Source organism: Tetrao urogallus, assembly GCF_951394365.1.
Source record: "Tetrao urogallus genome assembly, chromosome: 19".
In the NCBI taxonomy this organism is placed as follows: Eukaryota; Metazoa; Chordata; class Aves; order Galliformes; family Phasianidae; genus Tetrao; species Tetrao urogallus.
The window spans coordinates 6585144-6606365 of NC_136832.1; the positions used below are offsets into that span (position 1 = coordinate 6585144).

The 21222-nt window shown below is 50.9% G+C and overlaps 1 protein-coding gene across 1 annotated transcript in view; it reads left to right on the top strand.

Annotated features, from left to right (window-relative positions):
• Positions 1-11637: 11637 nt before the first annotated feature.
• Positions 11638-21222, top strand: part of NTNG2 (netrin G2) — a gene marked incomplete at both ends in the record, with an annotated part of 35008 nt that continues 25423 nt past the window's right edge. Inside the window, one exon of the mRNA XM_079544722.1 lies at positions 11638-11850. Within this exon, the coding sequence (XP_079400848.1) occupies positions 11638-11850 (213 nt within the window). The remainder of the gene's footprint in view (positions 11851-21222) is intronic.

Below are 21222 nucleotides of genomic sequence, written 5' to 3' on the forward strand. Positions count from 1 at the left end.
GGGTTAATTTGTTGCCCACAACATTACCCCCACTCCATAGAAATGCTGCCTACGCAGCCATTTCCTGACATACGTTTCGATAGTTCCAGTACATTCTGTTTTGCTCTTGTCCTTTTTGAATGTCAATCTACTCTTTCCAGACTGCTTCTTCAGTTTGTCAAGATTTTGCATCTTTCTCCCATTCTCTGAGAGCTCTTGCAGCCCCTCTCAGGCCGGCGCTGCCAGCAGATGCACTGAGTCTGCTCTGCGTTCCATTGCCCAGCTCGCTAAGGAGACTCCTGGGTAACGGCAGAGCCTGCAGCACCCTGCTCAAGCCATCCTTCCACTTCATCCAAAAGCAGCTGATGAAAGTGTACACACATATAAATATATACAAAAATATCACCTCCGTACAAAATATGCATAGAGCCACGGGGAATAAGAGAAAAAGGGATCTTGAGAGATTACTGTACTCCATCTCCTTCCCCCAGGGTAGGAGATGGACTACATAGACCTTCAAGCATTTCTCCTGGACCGTACCTCCTACTTTTCTCGTGGGAATGCCATACAACAGAGTACTGACAGCCTGACTGCAGTCAAGATCTATCCCAGCCCCAGCTTCTCCTCTCCCTGAGACCTGCTGCCTTGTCATGGGAAAAGAAGATTGGTTCGACATGATTTATCCTCCACAAAACCACAGCTTGTGGGACTGCAACATACCTTAATGCCTTGCCATCGGAGCTAGCAAACAAAATTCTGTCCCTGCTGAACCATAGAATCGTGAAAGTTGGAAAGGGTCATCATCAAATCCAACCCATCAGCACCATGCCCTTGAAGGAAGGGACGAAGCTGCCAGCATCCAGAGATGACTTCACTGCATCCGAAATCCATGCAGCACGATGTGGTTCTGGGCAGCCTGGTCTGGTGGTTGGCAACCCTGCACATAGCAGGAGGGTTGAAATTAGATGATCATTGTGGTCCTTTTCAACCCAGGCCATTCTGTGATTCTGTGAAATAGCACAGCACAAGAGCCCACGTGGGTGAGCAGTGGTTGATTTCCACCCAGGACTGCAGTCACAGAGCACAGCCCCTGTACTTCTGAGCTCTGTTAACCCCTAGCAGCACTGCTCTGCTTGCATACAGTCCCCCTACCTCCCCCCTGCAACGACAGAAAGTGCATTATCTGGTGCTACATGATTTCATTAGTATCCTTGGTGCAATGGGTCAGACCCAATATAGGTGGGAGCAGGTGTAATTTACACACTGAGGGGAGTTGGGAGAAGGTGTAAATTACTCAAGCACCAACTACCTAAGATGCATTTAAAATTCTCTCCGAATTTGGCACCAGATAATAAAGTTTCCCTTTTCAGGATCTCGTGTATTTAAAGCCTGCTGTGTTCAATCTTTGCAGTCAAAACAATGCTCATTCATAAATATTTCCTAATGTTTGATCCTATTAGAATGTGCAGCACTGTGTTGGATTAATGGTCTGGAACAATCGGATCAAACATATTTTGGGCTCCAGAATACCACATTGTAACACCTCATATTTAACGAGGTATTACAGATAGGCTTGTCTCCCAACTAGATTTGATTGTACTGGAATTTTGAGAAACTCAGATCTTGGATAAGAGCTGAATTTCAAGTGAGCCCTAATTAGCCAACACGCTGCACCAAACCTGGAGCCCTGCACACTTCCAGCACAGGATTCTTCACAGTTTAGATGCAAATGCTGTTTCTTAGCCCTCTCTCTCGGGATTTATAACATATTCATCAACTTGTAGTACCTAAGAGCCCTGTCCAATTGTATTTGGAAGACCTTAATTTGACTCCACTAGGAGCTGAACAAAATTAATAACTAATACCAAACTGGATTCCTAACGGGTGCTGGGACAATGGCCTTTGATTGCTGCATTAATCTGGTGCAGTTGTGTTGGTATCAGCCTCGTTCATCCCATGTGTGCTCAGGGCCATCTTGGCGTGAATACAAGATATGCAAATCTGGGGGATACACGTTAATAGTGGGTCCATCTGCTTGGATCTTTTATTAAAGGGAAGTGTGAATGCAGTTGCCATGCAATCCACTCTTACACACAAAAACCACGAGTTACGAAAACAAGAGAAAACATCTCCTGATTTTGCCTTGCTGGTAGCTCACATTCATCATTTCTGCAGCTGATTTTTGCTGTAATTTAGAAATCTTCACAAAAACGAACTTTGAGTGAAAGAGCTCAACAGTTAGCAGTGACTGCACATAGACACACACACAGCCCTTCCTCTGCAGTGACAGACAGGATATTACTTTCCCACTGCATATGAAATTAATACCAGAAAGCATAAGGAAAAAAAACAAGTAAATTCCAGCCCATAAAGCCCGGTGTGGATCATGCTTCTGCTGCTTCAGACAGTGATAACCTGGAGGAGAAGTAGCTGTTCAGATTAAAAGGAAGGTAATCCCTGAGCTGCTGAGTGATGAGGCAAACCCTGAGTGTGGAGCCGCAGCCCAACGCCGATTCATTCAGCTCCATCCAAAAGGAAAGTCTCCTACAGTTCATTGCTCTCAGAACTACTGTGTCCTCAGCCTGTCTCTGCCGTGGATGTGTGCTGTTCCATGCTAATAGTCTGGGGAGAGAGAGCTGTAATTCGTTTAACAGTTGGCAGGTCAGACCTACGTGCCCTAGAGATGCAAGTGCTGATTCGGATGTGGAGAGGAGAAGGTGCCCTGATGACATCAAGTCAAGGTGTCCATGATGACGAGCACTCCTCATCCAGGAGCTGCCTTTTACCCACCAGCATGCATTGATGGAGAGCTTCTGTTGCCATTGTAGCTCTGATGCTCACCACTCATCCCAGAAGGTTGCACTGAGCAGTTGCTCCCTTATTCAAGGGCACTGAGATCAGAAGTACAAGGCAGCCCATATTCTCCTCCTTGTTTCACAGATATTGAGTAGGCAGGAGAGTAAGCAAGAAGACAGTTATTTTGCATATCTTCAGAATGCAAATAGATGAGTGAGCTCAGCTCTCTATTCATTGCTTCCAACATACATGACACAGATGATGCTGTTCCCATTGTCAGACTGAAACCGGGGGCTTGATGACAAGAAACTCACTGAGTTTCCATCTGCACAAGGCTGGGATGATGGCTGGGTAGGGAAAGTCACTGCACTTACATACGTCAGCCCCACCGACCACGTCCATAACTTACAGGCTGTGTTTGGGATCTGCAAAGCCAGTTTTGCTCCCAGTTATTCCTGCAAGATCAGCCCTCAGAGCTCCTTGGTGTGGCCTCATTTGCACCTACCCAGGGGACTGCCCCCTCTGCCCTCCAGCACAGCTATGGCTCTGCTCCTTGGGTTGGAGCCAGCAAAACTACTGAAGCAGCAGCTGATTGAACCGGTGCGTGGCTCAAGAAAAAGTGTTAAGTTTGATTATATATGTATTTATTAAGTTCCAGTGAGGCAAACAGCATATTAGCATAACTGGGTCAATTATTTGGCAATCAGCACATGCGTGCCTGGGAGGGAAGCATGTGCAGAAATCTGCTGTTTTGTGCTGCTGAACACATCACCTGCTTGGAAGAGAAGAAATGTGTTTATTCCAGTGCTAAAGAAGAGAGAAAAAAGAACAAGTCAACCTTCCCGAGCTCGCTGATTATGCATTTTCCACATCAAATTGTCAGCATTTATTCAATTACTTCACTCATTACAAGTTTGTTCTTCAACCACTAACCTAAAAACCCTCCCCGCTGCTGTCAGCTCCATTAGAAATGACACATCCCTTCCTCGGGTTAAGAAGAATTGGAAGGCGTCTCCTCCCAGCGCCAGGCTGCGGGCTGGGAGCTGCTTCCCATCCCCATTTCCCCGTGCCATGCAGGGGGGCAGTGCTGGGGCCATCCCTGGGAACCTGTCCTCAGCCCAACACGGGGCTGTTTGAAAGCACAGCATGCACTGGGGAGGGGATGAGGGGATTCGCAGGGCTCTGGCAAGGAAACAAGTGAGATCCCCAGAGCCAAAACCACGTACTCTCAAACACTTCCATTTGAATAGTGAGTCGAAAGGAAAGTTCCCCTTTCGGAGGGGTTGTTAATTATAGATCCCTCCTTCAGAAGCTCCTCCTGTTTTTATCCCTGCTTACTCCTCCGCAGATGGGAAAGATAAGGAAAGCTCTACCTTCCCCAAAATCAAATAAATCTTCAGTGCTTCCTGAGCTGATTCACTTGGCTAAGCTCTGATTTGATATATGAAACAAAAGACAAGGCAAGAGACAAGGCGCAGAAAACAACATATTTTCCCCGTGTCAAGGTGAAGCACTTCCCATCACCCAGCCCGTCTCCCCTGGAGTAAATGCGCATCAATAATATTGAAATGATCAAAGTTTTTCAGCAGAGACGGCGATGGGCTTTTTTCTGACTTGTCATGCTTGTTTTCCTCCAGGAGGCACTGACCTGCCGTGGCTCAGCCTTGCAGTTTGGCACGCAGGAGCTTTTGGAGAAGCGTTCTCTCCCCAGCAGAACAGCAGCCTCATATTTCCCTGCACAACAACCTTTCTTAGCCCAAAATGCTTTGCATCCCATTTCCTTGATCTGGCTAAGTGCTCGCATGCTGAAAATCCCACCCTCCCTCCAGCTGTCCTTCTGGCAGGAAAGAGGCAGCGACTCCTCTCTGGAGACTACAGTCACCGCTCCTTTGGTTATCTAATCAGGGAGGGCAAAACTCATCCGGGGCCCTGCAAAATGCAGACATTGCACCTGAGGTCTCGTGCACGAGGCAGGGAGCAGCCTCCCCTCCTGGAGCAGATGCTCCCTGCCATCTTCCCAGCCAGTTGCCCTAAGGAAAAGATTTAGATGGAGACGCCGGGCTGTTCCCTCTGCTGATGGCTGTGTCTGCATGCGTTGAGGAGTGGGTGCTGGTATTTACACCCTAAGGTTGGTGCAGAAAGAATAAGAGAATAACCCCCCAATCTTCCTGCACTGCACATCACAGCTCTCCGTTGCTCAGTTTCTTGGCCTTTGTGTGGGCTTTCTGGTGTTTCTCAGAACTACAAAACAGTCCCTCTTCTTTTTCCAGCGTGCTGATCTTACCTTTGCACAAAGCACAAGGCAGCGGGAAGCACAAACCTTCCCATTCCCACCACTCTGCGAGATCTCTTCACATCCATCAGCAAAGGGACAACACAAGGGATGGGATAGGGAGGGTGAGCTGAGACAAACCTCCCAGCAGATCAAGGTTCAAGCCCATGGCACAACAGCCCTCCCCTCCATCACCCCTAATGCCCCCCCTTCAGAGCGCTGTTACTCATTTCCTTCCCCCTCCTGCACACTTCTTCCCAGAGGTCCTGGCACAGCTGGAACAACAGGTCAGGCTGCACTGGGCTCTGCGGACACTGCGAGAGCTTCTCTTGCTCAGGGGTCCCTCACCTGCTCCCGGGCTGAAGCACATTTACGAGCCTTGTGCTCCCACCTCATAAAATGCTTACTCACTTTCAGCAGGCGCTTTGACATCCCTGGCCGCGCATCGCCAGATAAGGACTATAAAAAGAACGTATCGCTATTATAGGTGATACAGCAAGATGTATCCTCGAATGAAAGATCCTTTGTAAGGCTGGTTATTATGCTGGCACTAATCTCAGAGCTCTCTCCACGGACCAGACTCAGCCCGAGTGTTCGTAAGCACATCGCCGCCGAGGAGCAGCGCTGCGAGGTGTCACGTTTGCCTTCTGTTGTTTCAGTTCATCCTCACTCATCCCAAGTTGGAAAAGCACTTCTCTCTTTCCCCCCCCCCCCACGCGTGTCAAAATCACCTCTTGCCATTTCGATGCAGGGAGCCAAATATTGCCTTCGTACAAACAGGTGCCAGGCTGCATATGTCAATAGAATTACACCTGCGTGTAATGGGTTTGCATTTGGCCCTTGAGCCCCGGGGATCCCTTTGGGAGCTGAAGCTGTATTAAAAATTAAGGGCCTTGTTCTCCACCCTTGCCTACGCTGTGGTAATTAAATCTCGGCGCAGACCCATTGATTTTCAACCTTGTGTGAGAAGGCAGAGCTCAGCATGAGGGAGGGGCAGAGCCGGCCCTCCAGGAGCAGCACAGCCACGTTGCTCCCCATAGGAAAATTCCCCAACAAGGAAACAACGCTGAGCAGGAAATATTTGCCAAATTCTTGGGCAAAAGAAGGCAAATGGTTTCAAATTAAACGTTTGCTGAAACCGTTGCCCATTCCTTCCTGCAAGAACAGCACTGCTGGATGGGTGACCCACTCCACAGCACACAGCCCCTGGAGCAGCTGCTCCCACCTCTGCAGGGCATTCGGGTCACTGTTCCTCCTCAGGATGCACCTGGAGCCCTCACCTGCATAGGTGTGAGTATTATTGCCAGTCGTCATCTTCTGAGCTCGCAGGGCTGAGAAAAACGACTTCAGTTTTACTCTAAATGCCAAGTAGTTTAGAAGTGTGACGACTCATACTGCGCTGTTATTCTTTCCAATTGAAACCTAATGATGCGTGCATATCACTTAACTCTGATGTCAATAATCAGCACACCACTTGGTCTTTGCCACGGCTATTAGAGGGAATGAAAATGAAATACCAACTCCTTTTTATCCCGTTACTGTACCATAATAACTAATAAAGGAGTAATAAGTGAGACGTGGGGAATTTCCAGGGGAGTCATTACTACAGAGCAGAACCTAAAGGCACAAAGTGAAATCCGGGAATGTTCTCCAACCCTGAATTCCCAGCTAATGTTTCTCACTACCATACAGTGTTTACAGGAAAAAAAAAAATAAAGAAATAACATGTAGAAAGTGTCTGTGTCATGGCTGGAGTGGAGATGGATCCAGAATCACAGTCCTTCAGGTAAAGACCGTCCCATACCTCAGCACTGAGGCTGAGCCACAGTCAGGGTGTGCTCCATCGTTTCCTACCTCTTGCTTCTGCTCCAGTATTTGGGAAACGTTTCCCAGGGTGGTCTGTGTGTTTTCCAGGGACTCTTCAACAGGAAAAGCCACAGAAAGACCTCAGAGCAGCGAGCCAAAGTAAATCATGTAATGTAACACTGAGTCAATGAGATTGCAAACCACATGCAGGTTGGACAATGCACTTTCTGGCTTAGAAATTATTGAATTATTGGTTGGGAAAGAACCTTCATTTTTTGGTGGTCATGTACATAGGGGACAGCAGGGTTCTTCGGTTTTCCTCCCCAGAAATAGATTGCCATTTATTCATCTGTATGTAAAAACCTGTAGGAATGACCCCCCCCCCCCAGCAGCATCTGCATGGGTGGAATTGGGTTTCACACGGCAGAATCTGGCACGGGTGGATTGAGATCTCCACCTGCCACTGCTTTTCCTGAGCAGCACCCACAGCAGTCGTGCCCTGTGCTGGAAGGAACTGCCAAACCTCACAGACCTGCACGTTTACCAAAGGAAACCCAGCTTCGTTAAATCCCAGAGTGCATCTCCATCATTACCAAAGCATTTCCCAGCCATCTGATTTCCCCATCCCCGAGTCCCTGCTTTGTTTATCCTATTAATTCCAACCACCCCCTCTTCCCCAGCACACGCAGCCTCGCTTACAGCAGCTCCGCCAGCAGAACCTCCCCAAAATATTCGGGACACAGCGTGGATATCTCACACGTGTGGGGAAAACCCTCGTGACTACAGCTTGTTCCTCGAGAAAACATGGTCTCATGATTATTATTTCTTAAAAAGAAAAGGGGTGGGAGGAAAGAAAGGAAAGGGGGGGGGGGGACGGGACGAAAAAGCAGGGGAAGGAAAGGAAAAGGGTAAGAAAGGAAAAGGGGGGGAAGAAGGAAAAGGGGGGAGGGAGAGGGAAAAAGGCAGGAAAAAGAAAAGAGGAAAAGGTGGGGGGGAAAAGAAGGAAAAGGAGCAGCACAGCCACTTCCATCATCTCTCGGTTCTCCGTTCCCCGCCCGCCGCTCTCCAGCCCCGCACCGCGCTGATCCCGCAGCCCCTCCGCCCCCCCCCCCCCCCCCCGCTCACAGCCTCCCCTTCCCCGGCTGCTTTTCTCCCTCCTCCCTCCCCTCCCCGCCCGCATTTCCTCCCTGCACCTTTAAGAAGCACATTGCTCGCCGGTGGGATGGTGTGTGCTAAAGCTGCACAGAGGAAGTTACGCAGTCCGGATCAGGCACGGAGATAAAAGCTCCGATTGTGAAAGTGATAGCAAACGGGATTTCAGCCTCGGCATTAACTTGGGAGGGGAGCCGGGCACCGCAACGAGCTCCCGGCCGCCCGCCCTTGGGGCCCGACCCCGGAGTTGGCCGCTCCTCGGGAGCCCCGAGCCGCAGAACCCCCCGGTAAGCGCTGAAAGTTGGGGGGCGCGGGGTGGGAAGCGGGGGCTGCGCCCGGTGCGGCCCCGCGGAGCTGCGTTATGGATGCGGGGACGGGAGATCCACCGCCGCCCCCCGCGGTCCCCTCACCCCCATCCTCTCCCCGCCCTGCGGGAGCGCCTCGCCCCTACGGAACGGGCGGAGGGAGATCAGCTTCGGATTCTCCGCTTCGGAGTTTCCAGCTGAGATGCAAAGCCGCAGATGCTCGCGGCACGTTTCCCGTTTTCCCCACTTTTTTTTTTTTTTTTTTTTTTAAGCCCAAACCTCGAATTCTCGTAAGGCGCAATGAACCCCGTGGCATCGCTTGGTCGGGAGGCACAACCGCGTGAAGGAGCGCGGCTGCCGTAAGCGAAATTGCACGGGTTTTCCTTCGGGGAACGCGGCGCTCCTCTGAGCTTTGCCGTATTCCGACAGCTCCGTCACAGCGGTGCTCCCAACCCCGCTGCTGGGGATGCGGGGAAGGGCTCTCATCGCGGGGACGGGGAGGGACGCGCAGCCGAGCTCCGTCGGCGCTGGGGTCGGTGGGGACGGCGGCTGGGTTTTATTTTCGAGGCAACTTCCGAAACTGAGGACTCCTCCGTTGAGTTTACTTTTGTGTCCTTAATTCCAGAGCAGCTCAGTTGTTGCTCGGCGCTGTCTCTTGATTTCAATTGGGTGTTAATCCAATAACAGTAAAAAAAAAGAAAGAAAAACAAGGAACCAGCTCAGCCGAGAAACAATCTCATTTTGTGTTTTTAATACTCTGGCTATCAGTCCCCTGCGAGTGCTGCATACGCCTCAAAGAAAACAGAGAGCACTGATTGTATTTGTTCCCACGAACTGCAGTTTCTTAATATCATCGGGCAAAGATTTATTTGGTCGGTGCCAAACCAAGGCGAGCAGGGCGAAGCCTTCGGGTCAGAAAGTCTCTCTCCCCCGGTCGGGGTGTGCTGGTTCATCTCGGGGCCGCCCCGCGCTCCTGTTTCTGCAGAGGGTCGGTGCTGTCGGAGCGCTGCACCGCGTGCCCGTGTCATTGACCGCCTCTCAATTCCCAGGCAAATTACCTCCCTGGGAACCTACAACATTTAGCAAGCGTAACAAGAAACTAATAGATATTATAGATCTCCTCTTCCTGGGTTCTTCCCTGACAGCCGTTCAAGTGCAAAATAGGGTTTTACGGCTATGAAAATAGATCCATAAACGAACCAGCGGTGGAGCCCTCATTAAAGGCGCTGCATCCCAGGGCTGAAGTCTCACATGCTGCAGTTGTTGGGTGCTTGGCTGGGACTGCTTGGATGTAATAATGAAGAGCTGACTTATTTTAACTGCAAAGACAGCTCTGATGTCAGTGGGACTTCTAAACACTCTGTCACGCCGCTTTCATATTTTTACTACATTTACTCATGATGTAAAAATAGCAGCCAGTCTATTCTTTCTTTGGGAGTTTATTCAGGTCCAATGCGTCTGTAATAGGCTCTTCTTTGAGAGCCAGCGATGAAGCATGAGAGATGGCTGCTCCCTTCTGAACTCATTCATCTCAATCAGAAATCTCTCAACCAAAGATTGGGGGAAAGGGGGGCAGTGGCACAGCACTACGAATCCCCCCGGCGTGGATCGATGCACCCGCTAACCTGGAGCCTCTGAGCCTTGGTGAGCTTCGTGAGAAAGCAAACTGGTGCTGAATGGAGGAGACACCTCCAAATTGTGGGAGAAAAGTTGGAGGAGCCAATAGAGAGGGAATTACCAAGAGCCAAGTCTCTGCTCTGGATGTCTGCCTCCCACCTCTCCTATGATGCTTTCTCTCCACTGCTGGCCAAGGGTTCCGCTCTCCTTTTTCAGTTCTTTGTCATTTGGTTTTGCAATTACTAAAGATTCGTATAGCTCCAGTGGAAAGACAACAAAACTGCAGAATTGTTGTTTTCACCTGAAATGACTACTGAGAAGGTCATTGCTCCTTGTACTGGGTAAACCTTAAGTGTTATTAGGACTTTAAATTGCTTTTTATTAAACGTTATTGTTCAGATAAATCATATGTGGGGATGTTGGACTGTCGATGCGTTTCCCCAGCTGTCACATTTATTTGCTTATCTCAAGACGTTCAATTTTCTGTCTGTCCCCAGTCTGTGTCTGCATATTCTCCATCTTCTAATGACCTCCAGCTATTTCTTGATATTATTTGAAGACTCATTAGGGCTATTGTTGTCCAGCTGCCATTAAAATCAGATACCTTAAGCGGGGGAAGCTCTCCTTCCAACCTCCCAAACAGCAGAAGAGCCATAAGCATCTTACTATGGATTTCTTTTTATTAAAGTTGTATATCTCCCTTTTACAGACCCCGCCGTGTGTCTGGGATCACAGAGCCAGCTGAGGGCTGTGTTTCCCATGGGACCCTCTGGCCTCATTGCTCCAGATGCATCCCCTCTCCCTCCCAGCTCATTTGTCTTTCAATTTGCAGGTGCAGCCCGCTAATGAATTCCCGCTTCGCTCTGACCATGAGAGAGGGACCAGACCTCAGGTAGCAGCGTGGCTCACAGCTGAAGGCTTGGGAACCCGATGCTCCATTGCCAGAAGACACAGACAGGCGGACAGGCGGGCGGACAGACAGACAAACTGCACGCGGTGCCTCCCAGCGCCGCAGGAGCAGAGGACAGCGCTGCCCATCGCGCAGACCCCACCGATGCCACCAACCAACACAGCGGCTCCAACCCCGTCACCCTTTGGGAGAAGGGGACTGTAGCCCCAAAGCTCCTCTCTGCCAGCTCCCAGACGCTATGGTAATTTGACACATTAACGTCCCAAAGCCCCAATAACTGTCAAAGCAGACCCACAGTTTAAGGCGCTCTACCCAGTGACGCGTTTGCAGCAGACAGGAAGGTCGAGGAACACCTGATCCAGCACCATCCCGCAGCCTCTCCAATTTGCTCCTATCAAATTTCATCAGCGACTCAGAACTTGATCTTTCTATTGATTGACTGGAGTCACCTCTAGATATTTTCATGCTGATTTGGAAGCTCTTTCATACGGCAAAAGAGGGGAAAGAAAAAAAAAAAAGATGAGGTTAAGGAAGACTTCTGACCACTGAGCAACAATCCCAGCCAAAACTTTCCCAAGCAAGTCATCTGCAAATCTGGCTTCGGTGCAGAGAGAAACTTTCCACAGCCGAACGCAACGTGGGATCACTCCTGTCCTCGCCCTGACCTCCCTAGAGCGGACCATCTGTAAATGAGGAGTTTCCATGCTGAACCTGAGAGCACCCCCTAGCCCAGCAGCCGCCTCCCCCTGGACTCCCAGCACGTCCCCAGCCCAGGGCACTCACGCTCGGCCGCAGCTGCCATGCTGTACCTGCTGGCTCTCCTCCTGCACCGTCTCCCCTTGGCCATGGGACAGTATGACATTTGCAAGTCCTGGGTGACCACCGACGACGGCCCATCGTGGGAGTTCTACGCGTGTCAGCCCAGGGCCATGAGGATGAAGGATTACGTGACGGTCAGAGTGGATCCGGCAGGAATCACATGTGGGGACCCTCCGGAGAGGTTCTGCACTCATGTAAGTATTTCCCTCCTTGCTAGATGGGACTGCGTGCGGGTGGCCAGGAAGAGCATCCTGCTGGGTGCTGCTGGAGGGACACCTTCACTATGGGCGGTGATGTTGGTGTCACACTGAGCAGGGTTGGGTGGTGGGAAGTAGTGGACTGGTTTGGGTGGTGGGGTCTGAGATTCAGACATACCCACCCAACAGTGAGTGCATCACCTGAACTTCGCCGAGCACGGATCGCAGAATGGCTTGGGTTGGAGGGGACCTTAAAAATCATTGAGCTTCAACCCCCCTGCTGTGGGCTGGTTGCCTCCCATCAGCTCAGGCTGCCCAGGGCCCCACTCAGCCTGGCCTCAGGCACCTCCAGGGATGGGCACAGCTGATTGGGATGTCACTGCTGACCCACCCCAAAAAGCTGCCAAACCTGGGGCACTGTGCCAGTAACACCCGCACGGGGCTGTGTGGTACCCATGGGGAGCTCAGAGTGGCTTCAGTCCACTGATGTCCCCAAACCCCAGATCTGCCTTTGCCCTACGTGAAAAGAGCCCGCCGACAGACACTTGCCCTTGTAGTTAAAATCTTTTAACTTATTTTCACTTAAATATTAATCATCGCATTTCATTCTGTGCACCACAAAGCTCAGCAGGAGCACCTGATTTATAATTCACAAGGCTTTGCATTGGTAAAAAGAGTTCAGAGGTCAAAGCAGAGTGCAGCAACGTGGCCACAGCATCCCCTCCCACTGCCAGTGGTGACAACTCAGCCCCCAGTGCAGGGAGAGCATCCATGGGGGGCACCAAGCCAGGGGTGCTGGGGAAGCACCACACTGCAGTTAGCAGTGCAAGAGGGAAAGGAGGCCAACTTTCTGTTGCCAGCGTTGTCCAGGTTTGTACACCCTATGCCTCAGTTTCCCCCTGGGAAAGTCCCCCAACTCAGGGCTCCCCATGAAAAGCCAAGAGGAAAGCTCTGATACACCGTGGGATGTTGAACACGGAGACCATCACTACATGTCACCACTATTTACCCCATTCTGCCCAACCTGCGGGGGCTCATTGAAACCAGCGCCGTTTCCCCTAATTCCAGCAAAGCAGCAGCTTTTCCTTTTAAAAGATCATTGGAAGGAAAAGCTTAAGCCCAAGGATGCCAACAGAACTGTTAACTCTTGGTAGGGCAGTCCGGACTTCCACTTATTTGTCTGCAGAAGGATGAAAGATGAACAACAGATCGCTTTCTGCTTTGCTTGCTTTTTGCAAACTCCCTGGCTGACATTGCTCGGGGCTTCAGCTCCATTGCCCTCCTCCAGTAAAAGCCACCACTCAGGATCAGCTCTCTGCCTCCCCCTGTTCAGTCAATATCCAGCTGAAACCCTTCTATTCTGGGCGCCGGCAGCATTTCCTCGCAGTGTATGACAGCACATGCTGCACCACGCACACACACCACGTATGGCTGTGAGTGAGAGCTGCACCAACACACAACATGGATTCACCTCTCCCTGTCCCTGCCTGGCACTGGGGCAGAAAACACAGCAGAATCCCAATAGATTCCTCGAGAAAAGGGAAAACAAAGAGCATTGGGTGTTATTTTGCAGCCCGCTCCACTGCCTCTCCCTGTCCTGTTATCAATTCCCTTTGTGTTTTGATTATAGTCCCATAACAGGTGAGCTCCCATATGAGCCCAGCTGTCCAGCAGAGAATTTCTTAGGCTGACTATTGCTTTCTTAGTGGCTTTCAAAACAGCAGAGTGCTGTCTGTGAACTTAAACCAGCACTGTTCAAATTTAACCCTAAGCACAGCCCCACAGGATGGCTGTGCTGCTCAGACAACTGAAACCAAAACAAAAAGACACCCAGACACACAGTGCCAGACGGGAGGTGGGCATTGAACCCATGGCTGGAGGGAGCACCAGGACCCCGCGGGGCTCTGAACTTCCCAGCTATGCCTATAGGGGATTACACAGCACCCAGCACGTTCTGCTCCAGGAGGTGTGGGGGGATGTGAGAGTTGTTTGAAGGATCGTTTTCTCTCTTTTGCAGCAATTGCTGGTCGCATTGGGCTGCTCTGTTCTGGCAGTGCAATGTTTTGCTGCTCATTAAGACTGGGAGCTTTGATTTGTCCCCATCTGTTGAGCTGTCCCCTGGCCATGTCAGTACCCTTTTGGCAGCATCACCTGGAAACTGCATCGTGCCTTCACTCCTGACAGGGCAGGGACAGACAAGGAAACAAAAGCTCGAAGGCATTCCAAGTCACCTCCGAAAGCAAAGTGGGAAAACAGCAGAGGTGTTGGCAGCAACTGCCCCATGGCAGTTCTGGGAGATGGAAGCAGTTATTCCCAGGCGTGGGGATGGCATTCTCATTCAGTCGATGCTCTTTGATGCAGGGTGAGCTCTCAGCCCATATCGATGGGTCAGAGGTATTTTTATTTAGCATCAGCATTGTTTCATCAGCTAATAGGGCTCGTTGACTTTGGCATGGCTACATGAAAGGAAGAGGCTTTATTTATTCATTACACATTGAGTCGAGGCTGACGTTTAGTTTAATTCTTAGCTAAACTTTTCTGAATGACACGGGCTGATAAGGCTTGTGCTAAAAGCTATTTCTCTTACTAAACAGGGTGCTAAAATTGGAAAAAGCAGACAAACTTCTGAGCACAGGAGCTCTTTCCTTGGACTTCTCAGCTCCGCAGCCACCCCAGGAGTCAGGATGAGGGAAAGGAAAATCCCTTCCAGGAGAAGTGGATGTTCTTCCCCTGCAGTGAATCAGCCCACCCTTGGTCTCAGCAGGGCCGGACCCAGAGCTGGCTGTGCCCTCCCTGCATGGTGCTGGGGACAATCGCTGAGCCTCAATGCCAACTCTCAGCAGCACAGGAAATCCACTCCCAGGTGTTAAAATGACCCCTCAGTCAGGGATGAGATGCTGCTTCTTTGTCACATCTGTGCAGTGCAGGGGCCCCATTCCCCGCTCAGTACTCCAAAACATGAACACAACATCTGGAAAATCCACCCCTCTCCTTGAAGGAGTGCCTGGAACTGGGAACTGCTGCTATTTGCAAAGCTTTCCTAACACACACCTGCACTCCTTTGCAACACAGGAGGAGGACTGGTGCCTTTCAGTCCTGTCCCCCTCCCCCCCCTTTTTGACTCCCCAGCACCAGGGCTCTGCACAGAGCACCTCTGCAACCTGGGTCAGCAGCTCCCTGCCCTCAGGGTCAGACCCCTGGGCCACACAGCATTGCTGCCCAACAGATTGCATGCTGCCACAGAGGCCATTCCAGTGCAGCAGGATCTCAGTGTTACAAAAGCAGAGGCTTTCCAGAAAACAAGAGAATACAGGCTCAGCTTCAAATTAGAGAGTGCTGAGCAAACAGGATTTCTTCTCCCCCAGTCTGCAGCAGTTCCCTTAAATGCCCGATTCGGGATTCATCACGCTGCATAGCAGGATGGTGCTTTCCTAACAAGAGTCACTTCAACGTGCTGATGGAAAAGGCTCAGTGATAGAACCCAGACTGTCAGGTACATTTAATTGGTACAGCGAGCAGAAAGTTTACTCCCACCTTGAAAGGGATGAGAAAGACTGAGCTGCTCTCAAGAAGAGCTTTGCTTAAGCATAGCATGAAACAACCAAATGTTGTACGCTTTGCATACAACAGCAAAAGTGAGGGGAATGCTCCATGCAGCAGGAGCCCAGGCACCATGTAGTGCGGGTGCAGGGGTACCCAGCACCATGCTCTGCTCCCCCCGCATCAGAGCACTGCAACAGCACCTCTGTTCCTCACTCTTCCCACCCCCAACACTCAGCTCTGCCCTCCCCCATTCAAACTACCCGGACCTCTTACAGAATAAAATATTAATGGCAGCGTAGCAAGCCTCTCTGCAAAGGCTGCATGTATTGAGCTCGCAAGGCGCTCAGGCTTTTAGAGAGCAGGACACTTTTCCTACTTCCTAAGCGTTTTCTGAGTCCTGAATCAATAATGCACTCCGGGTCCAGCAAACAGGTCGCTGCTGTGCTGCTGGTAGGGGCTGGTTGTGCACAGAGCCCTTGCTGCAGCAGGGCACAGGACGGGATGGGGCAACTGGATTCACAGACAGCCTGCAGGGATGTGCCTTGGGAAAAGCAAAGCTTGCAACTCCTGGCGAGCTAAAAGCAGTCACCAAGGTTAAACCTGTGCATCCATGCATGCATGCCCAAGTCTGCAGGTTGAGGGCCCCCAGCTCCGCGCCTTGCTGGTGGATCTCATGCTTGAAGTCACCCCTTAATCTGCAAACCCACCAAAGGAACAACAGTGCAGCCCCATTCCAAAGTGAGCCTGGCCCTGCCCTGCAGAATGGGGTTATTACAGCTCAGCAGGGATTACCAGGTCAGAATGAAGGAGCGCTCACAAACGATGCCATGGGAGGAGGCCGGGCTGTGTGCTGTGTGTATGCACCCAGCACAGATTATCTGCTTAGGAGTGGAATTTTCCATGCGTCACTTAACCCTCACATCACCCACATTTGGGCTGCACACACAGGTTTGGGTCCAAGGTAACCCTGCAGTGCAGCTGGGGCTGCTTGGGGCACCCCATAGGTTTGGAATTGCCATCACTTCTGAATGCCAGTGCTGTGCTGGGGTCCTCCTGCAATGGGTCACCCTTGCAATGGGCTGAGCTCAGCCAGGTGGTTGGAGTTTGTTGTGTCAATGGATTTTTCATCCATTACTGCCTGTGAAGGGATCTGTGTGTGTTTGAGCATTGCTATGAGGATGGGCAAGGGACAGGGGTCAGCCCTGGTGTACAATGGGCGGTAGTTTCCTTCCCCTCCCTTTGCACTCTGCTGTCCAGAGTTGGGTGCAGACCCTTTTCACGTGGGGTATTGAGGAGACTGTGGGGAACATTTCCAAGAGTACGGGGTAAGAGCTGAGGTTTCCTTGCTCTTTACACTAAGGCTCAATTGAGGAGCAACTAATACTCAACTGCCCAGGGTGTGCTGGGTAATGCCAAACCCCACTCCCCACTCTCTGCCTGCCTCAGTTTCCCCTCAAGGGGATGGGATGCAGTACAGCCCATCTGTTCCAGCATTACACCATGGATGAAATAAGCATGAGATGCTTCTGGAATTCAGAAACAGATCAGAGGGGGAAGGAGAGCAGCAGCCAGTGAGCACGGGTTGCATCTTCTCTCTTGCAGAGAGATGGGCCCGAGGGAGCAGCAGAGCCTTGAGCAAGGAACGTGCTGCTCAGTGTGTCTGCTGCTGGCCAAAGGAAAGAGGCACGCAGGAAAGGCATCAGGCTGGGCTCATTCTGCACACATTCTGCTGACTCATGGGATCCTGAACCCTGTGTGCATTCTGCTGACTCACGGAATCCCAAATCCCACATGTATTTGCTGACTCATGGGATTCTGAATCCCAGATGCTTCTGCTGACTCATAGGATCTAGCATCCCGCAAGCAGAGCGTCCTAATGCCCAGGGGTGACCTTGCTCTGACACCCTGAGATGTGAGGGTGGAAAGGAAGGGAGGGAGAAATCGATGCCCCCAACCACTGCAAGATGGAGTGGGGAGGAAGAGGGAGTGACATTTGGCTGAGCCAGAATTAGCACAGATCTGTGGAGGGACCCCATTTCCACCCTATTAATAATTCATGCTAGCTCTGTCTTTACCTGCTAATAAACAGGAAACTGCTTGTTAGCCAGGACGTTCTTCTCCCCTTTTGCCTTCCCTGCCCTAAGCAGAGCCCATTGCAGGCAGCTAGGGGAAGGGAGGCAGCAAGCCAACATCCCCACACAGTGCCCATGACACTTGCCATGTGGGGCAATCATTGCAGGAGGAGCTCAGGTGCTCCCCATGCACCCTACATTCCCTTACTCCCCTTATCCCCAGCTACGCATCTCCCCTTTTTTGTCTGCCCCAGTGTTGGGCTGTGCTGTTGCAAACACATGAGCAGGGGCTGCCTGAGTCCAGCGGTCAATCCAGGATCTCAGAAGGGCATTAACAAGCCAGAATAAACTACTCCAAGCCCCCCTGCCCCTAAATCTACAGAAAGGACAGGGAGGATAGATACCAGAGCACAGGTTCCCCTTGGTGTCACAGCCAATGGAGACCATCCCATCATTTTACAATGAGAAAATGATCCTGGCACCAGGACACAGTGCATTGGAGCCAAGAAGCTCTGTCCTCCAAGGGCCACCACCTGCAGCCCCCAGGACATGGGGCTCGATGTCACCACTGCCTGCAGCCCAGTAAGGTGTGGGGCTGCCTCATTCCAGAAGCACCTCATAATTTCTGCTCAATTATTTCCGTGCTCCCAGACATCGCTGCTGCTGAGTTGTGCCACTTGCCAGCTGTTGGAAATAATCGCTGTAAATTAATTACGGTTGTTTCACCCCTCTGATCCCTCCCAGCCCCCACGAATGGAGTGAAAATTAATTGTCAGTGAGTATTTCCAGTTCTCTGGGAGTCGCATCCCAGCCACTGGCAGGTTACGGTTTGTGCCCTGAAGCGTAAGACTTAATTACCCACTGATGTTATTTTTGATCAAAAAATCACCATGTCTTTCCATAAATCCAGACAGAGATGTTGACCCCTCAGGTCAAGAGTGGCGAGAGTGGAAATGCCCAATAACGTCTTCAGGACAATCCCACATATCCCCTCGTGTAAATGGGATTCTGGTTGGGAAGCGGTTGCATCATGAAATAGATACTGAAAAAAAAAAAAAAGAAACTGGGAAGTCACTCAATGCACACATCACACAGAAAGCAGGTTTAACCCCGTGTCAGTGCAGGGGATGAGGGCAGTTGTCGCTCAGCTGGGACGAGGCCGCCTGCCCGCGGGGAGCAGCGGATGGGGCCGTTAATCCGGGGATTAATCAGGGAACTCGAGCGTAAAGAGCAAAACGACAACAAATGCTCCGCAGCCTCCCTTCCAGCTTTATCCCACAGCACAAACAAAACCCGACGCCGTGCTCCACAGGGGAGCCACGAAATCGAACTTCGGGTATCTGCACGCGGAGAGATGAGGACAGAGAGCTGTCACCTCCGCCCACTGCGATCGCCCCCGGCACACGCCGTGCAGGAGGTGTCCATCAGCACTGCTGGGCCATCTGCTGCCACCCAGGGCTGCTGTGGGTCGGGGACCTGTCCTCCACCAGTCCCACCGGTGACAGGTGGCCTGCAGGACACCCGCAGCTCGGTGGCATCAGAGCACGGTGGGGACATTTGCAAGGAATCAGGTGCACGCCAGGATTTTGCCGACGCGGTCGTTCCGCAGGGTCGGTTGGTTGGAAATCTGATACCAACCCCAGCACTTTGTTGCCGTGCGAGGCAACGTGGGGACAATGCAAACCTAATCAGCTCATCTTTAAGCTGAAAAATCAAAGGCAGGGTCATAGGCACGCTGCAGGGAGCTGAAAGACCTTGGGATGCACCTGAGAGCTCCTTAAGATGTCTGGAGAGCAGCAGGGAGAGGATTGTCACCGGGTGGGCGGAGGTGACATTCAGCCCAGAGCTCCTGGCTGTTGGGTGAACCTGGTCACCAGAGCCTTGTCCCATCTGCACAGCCCACAGGCAGCTGGAGCCCCTTCACAGGGTCTTTAGTGCTGCTGGTGGTGGAAGGGGCACTCATGTTGCCTAACCATCCCCTGCTCTTGCACAAAGCGTGGAGTCAGTTAAGGTCTGAGAGCTTTCTGAAAGCCAGTTTTTGGGGAAAATACAATGTAAGGAGGAGTACAACATAAGCACGTGAGAAAACTGCATGACAACACGGACCTTTCTGCCCAAGAAAGGTATTTGATTTCTTTCCCCTCAGATAAAAATCTTCTTAGAGATAAGCCAAGTATTCCCCACTTCAGCTGAAAACACGAAGTTACAGTATCTGGAGCTATTCCAAGCTGGTGTGACATTGCTATTATTCTTATTAGGATACTGGTTGTAATTAAAGACAGGTTGATCCCAGCATGACTGGGATTCTAGCAAAAGTCTTCACCTCAACACCAACCTAATCAAGCAGAGGAGACCCAGCAAAGCAGCAGCTCTGTGGGGTCCCCTGGCCAAGGCACGAGCTGAAAGCTCATACTGGGTTACAAGAGCAGTACAAACTTTCACATTGTCCTTTTATTGTTCATTGTTCAAATCTTTCCTCTCCTGCCTTTAATATTACTAATGTTATTATTGCTTTTCTTCACGGTGCAGCTAGTGGTTGTAATTTCTTTCTAGCTTCCCTTTGGCATGGAGATCTACTAAAAGCTGCAGCTTTATTTCTGCCCAGCTTCCACCATTCACAACAGATGTCTGGTTTGTTTAAAATATTCAACAGCTTAGTGATTAATCAAGCAATTTCACCTACAAAAATATATAATTTCATGCTATGAGGCTTAAAAATGGCATTATCTGCCAGGAAAATAAAGCAAAACAACTTTGTGCGCTCATTAAGAGCCCTAGCAAGCAGGCAGGCTTTGAGTGGGGCTGTTTTTCCCATTCCCTCTCTCTTGGCGGAGTGGAAAGCAGCTCCTCTCAGCACCCTGGATTCCTGTTGTCCCTGACACATCTTATTTCTAAAGAAATCCTAGGAGGAAATCCCCAGCTAGATCCCTGCTCTCATCTTCAGAAGGACCCTTGTGCAGCATTTCTGCAGAGCACAAATGGGAAACGAAACCCATGGGCTGCAGTCACCAGCATGGGGGCATCTCCAGATGTGCCACCCCCAACGGGACATCCACCTCTACCCCCAGGATGTTTGTTCTTTGGAGGCACATCCCTTGCCACGGTGCCAACGGCTGTGACAACCCGCCCTCAGCTTTTGCCACTTCTCCCCAGGGCTTTGCCAGTTGGGCTGAGCTCAGGAGAAGAAATCCTGCAGCACTCCTTGGTGCACACGCAAGAAAAGAGCAGCCAGAGCTAGGGACCTGCAGCATCCAGCTGCCATGAGGACATTCACGACTGATTTAATAGCGTGAGACTCTAAGTGAGCTGCTTTATTTTAAGCGCACGAAGACCAAGTTTCCCTAGCTAATGCATTCTGACTTTTAGATTGAAGACGTAAATATCTTGAGACTTTGGACAGATTCTTTGGAGGACACATGGCTTGGATAAGGAAACCAGAGTCTAAAATAATACCTGGAATTGTTTCAACAGAGCTATAACTGATCTTACCAGGACCGGCGGAGCAGCCAAATTACGGCCATCTGTTTCCGCTCCCCCCTGCCCTCCCGGCTGACTTGAAACCACCCCACCAACAGAAAGTGCATTGAGCATCCCGAGGAGGAAGGACATTTCAATAAGCCAAAAACCAAAAAGGAACACTTCATTTGAGCAGAGGAAGCCATGGTGGCATGACTCACTCGGTGGCTTTTGAGGCTCTTCCCAACTTCCAGCACTGTCACTTAGAGGTTATTTCCACGCTTGCCCTGTTACAACT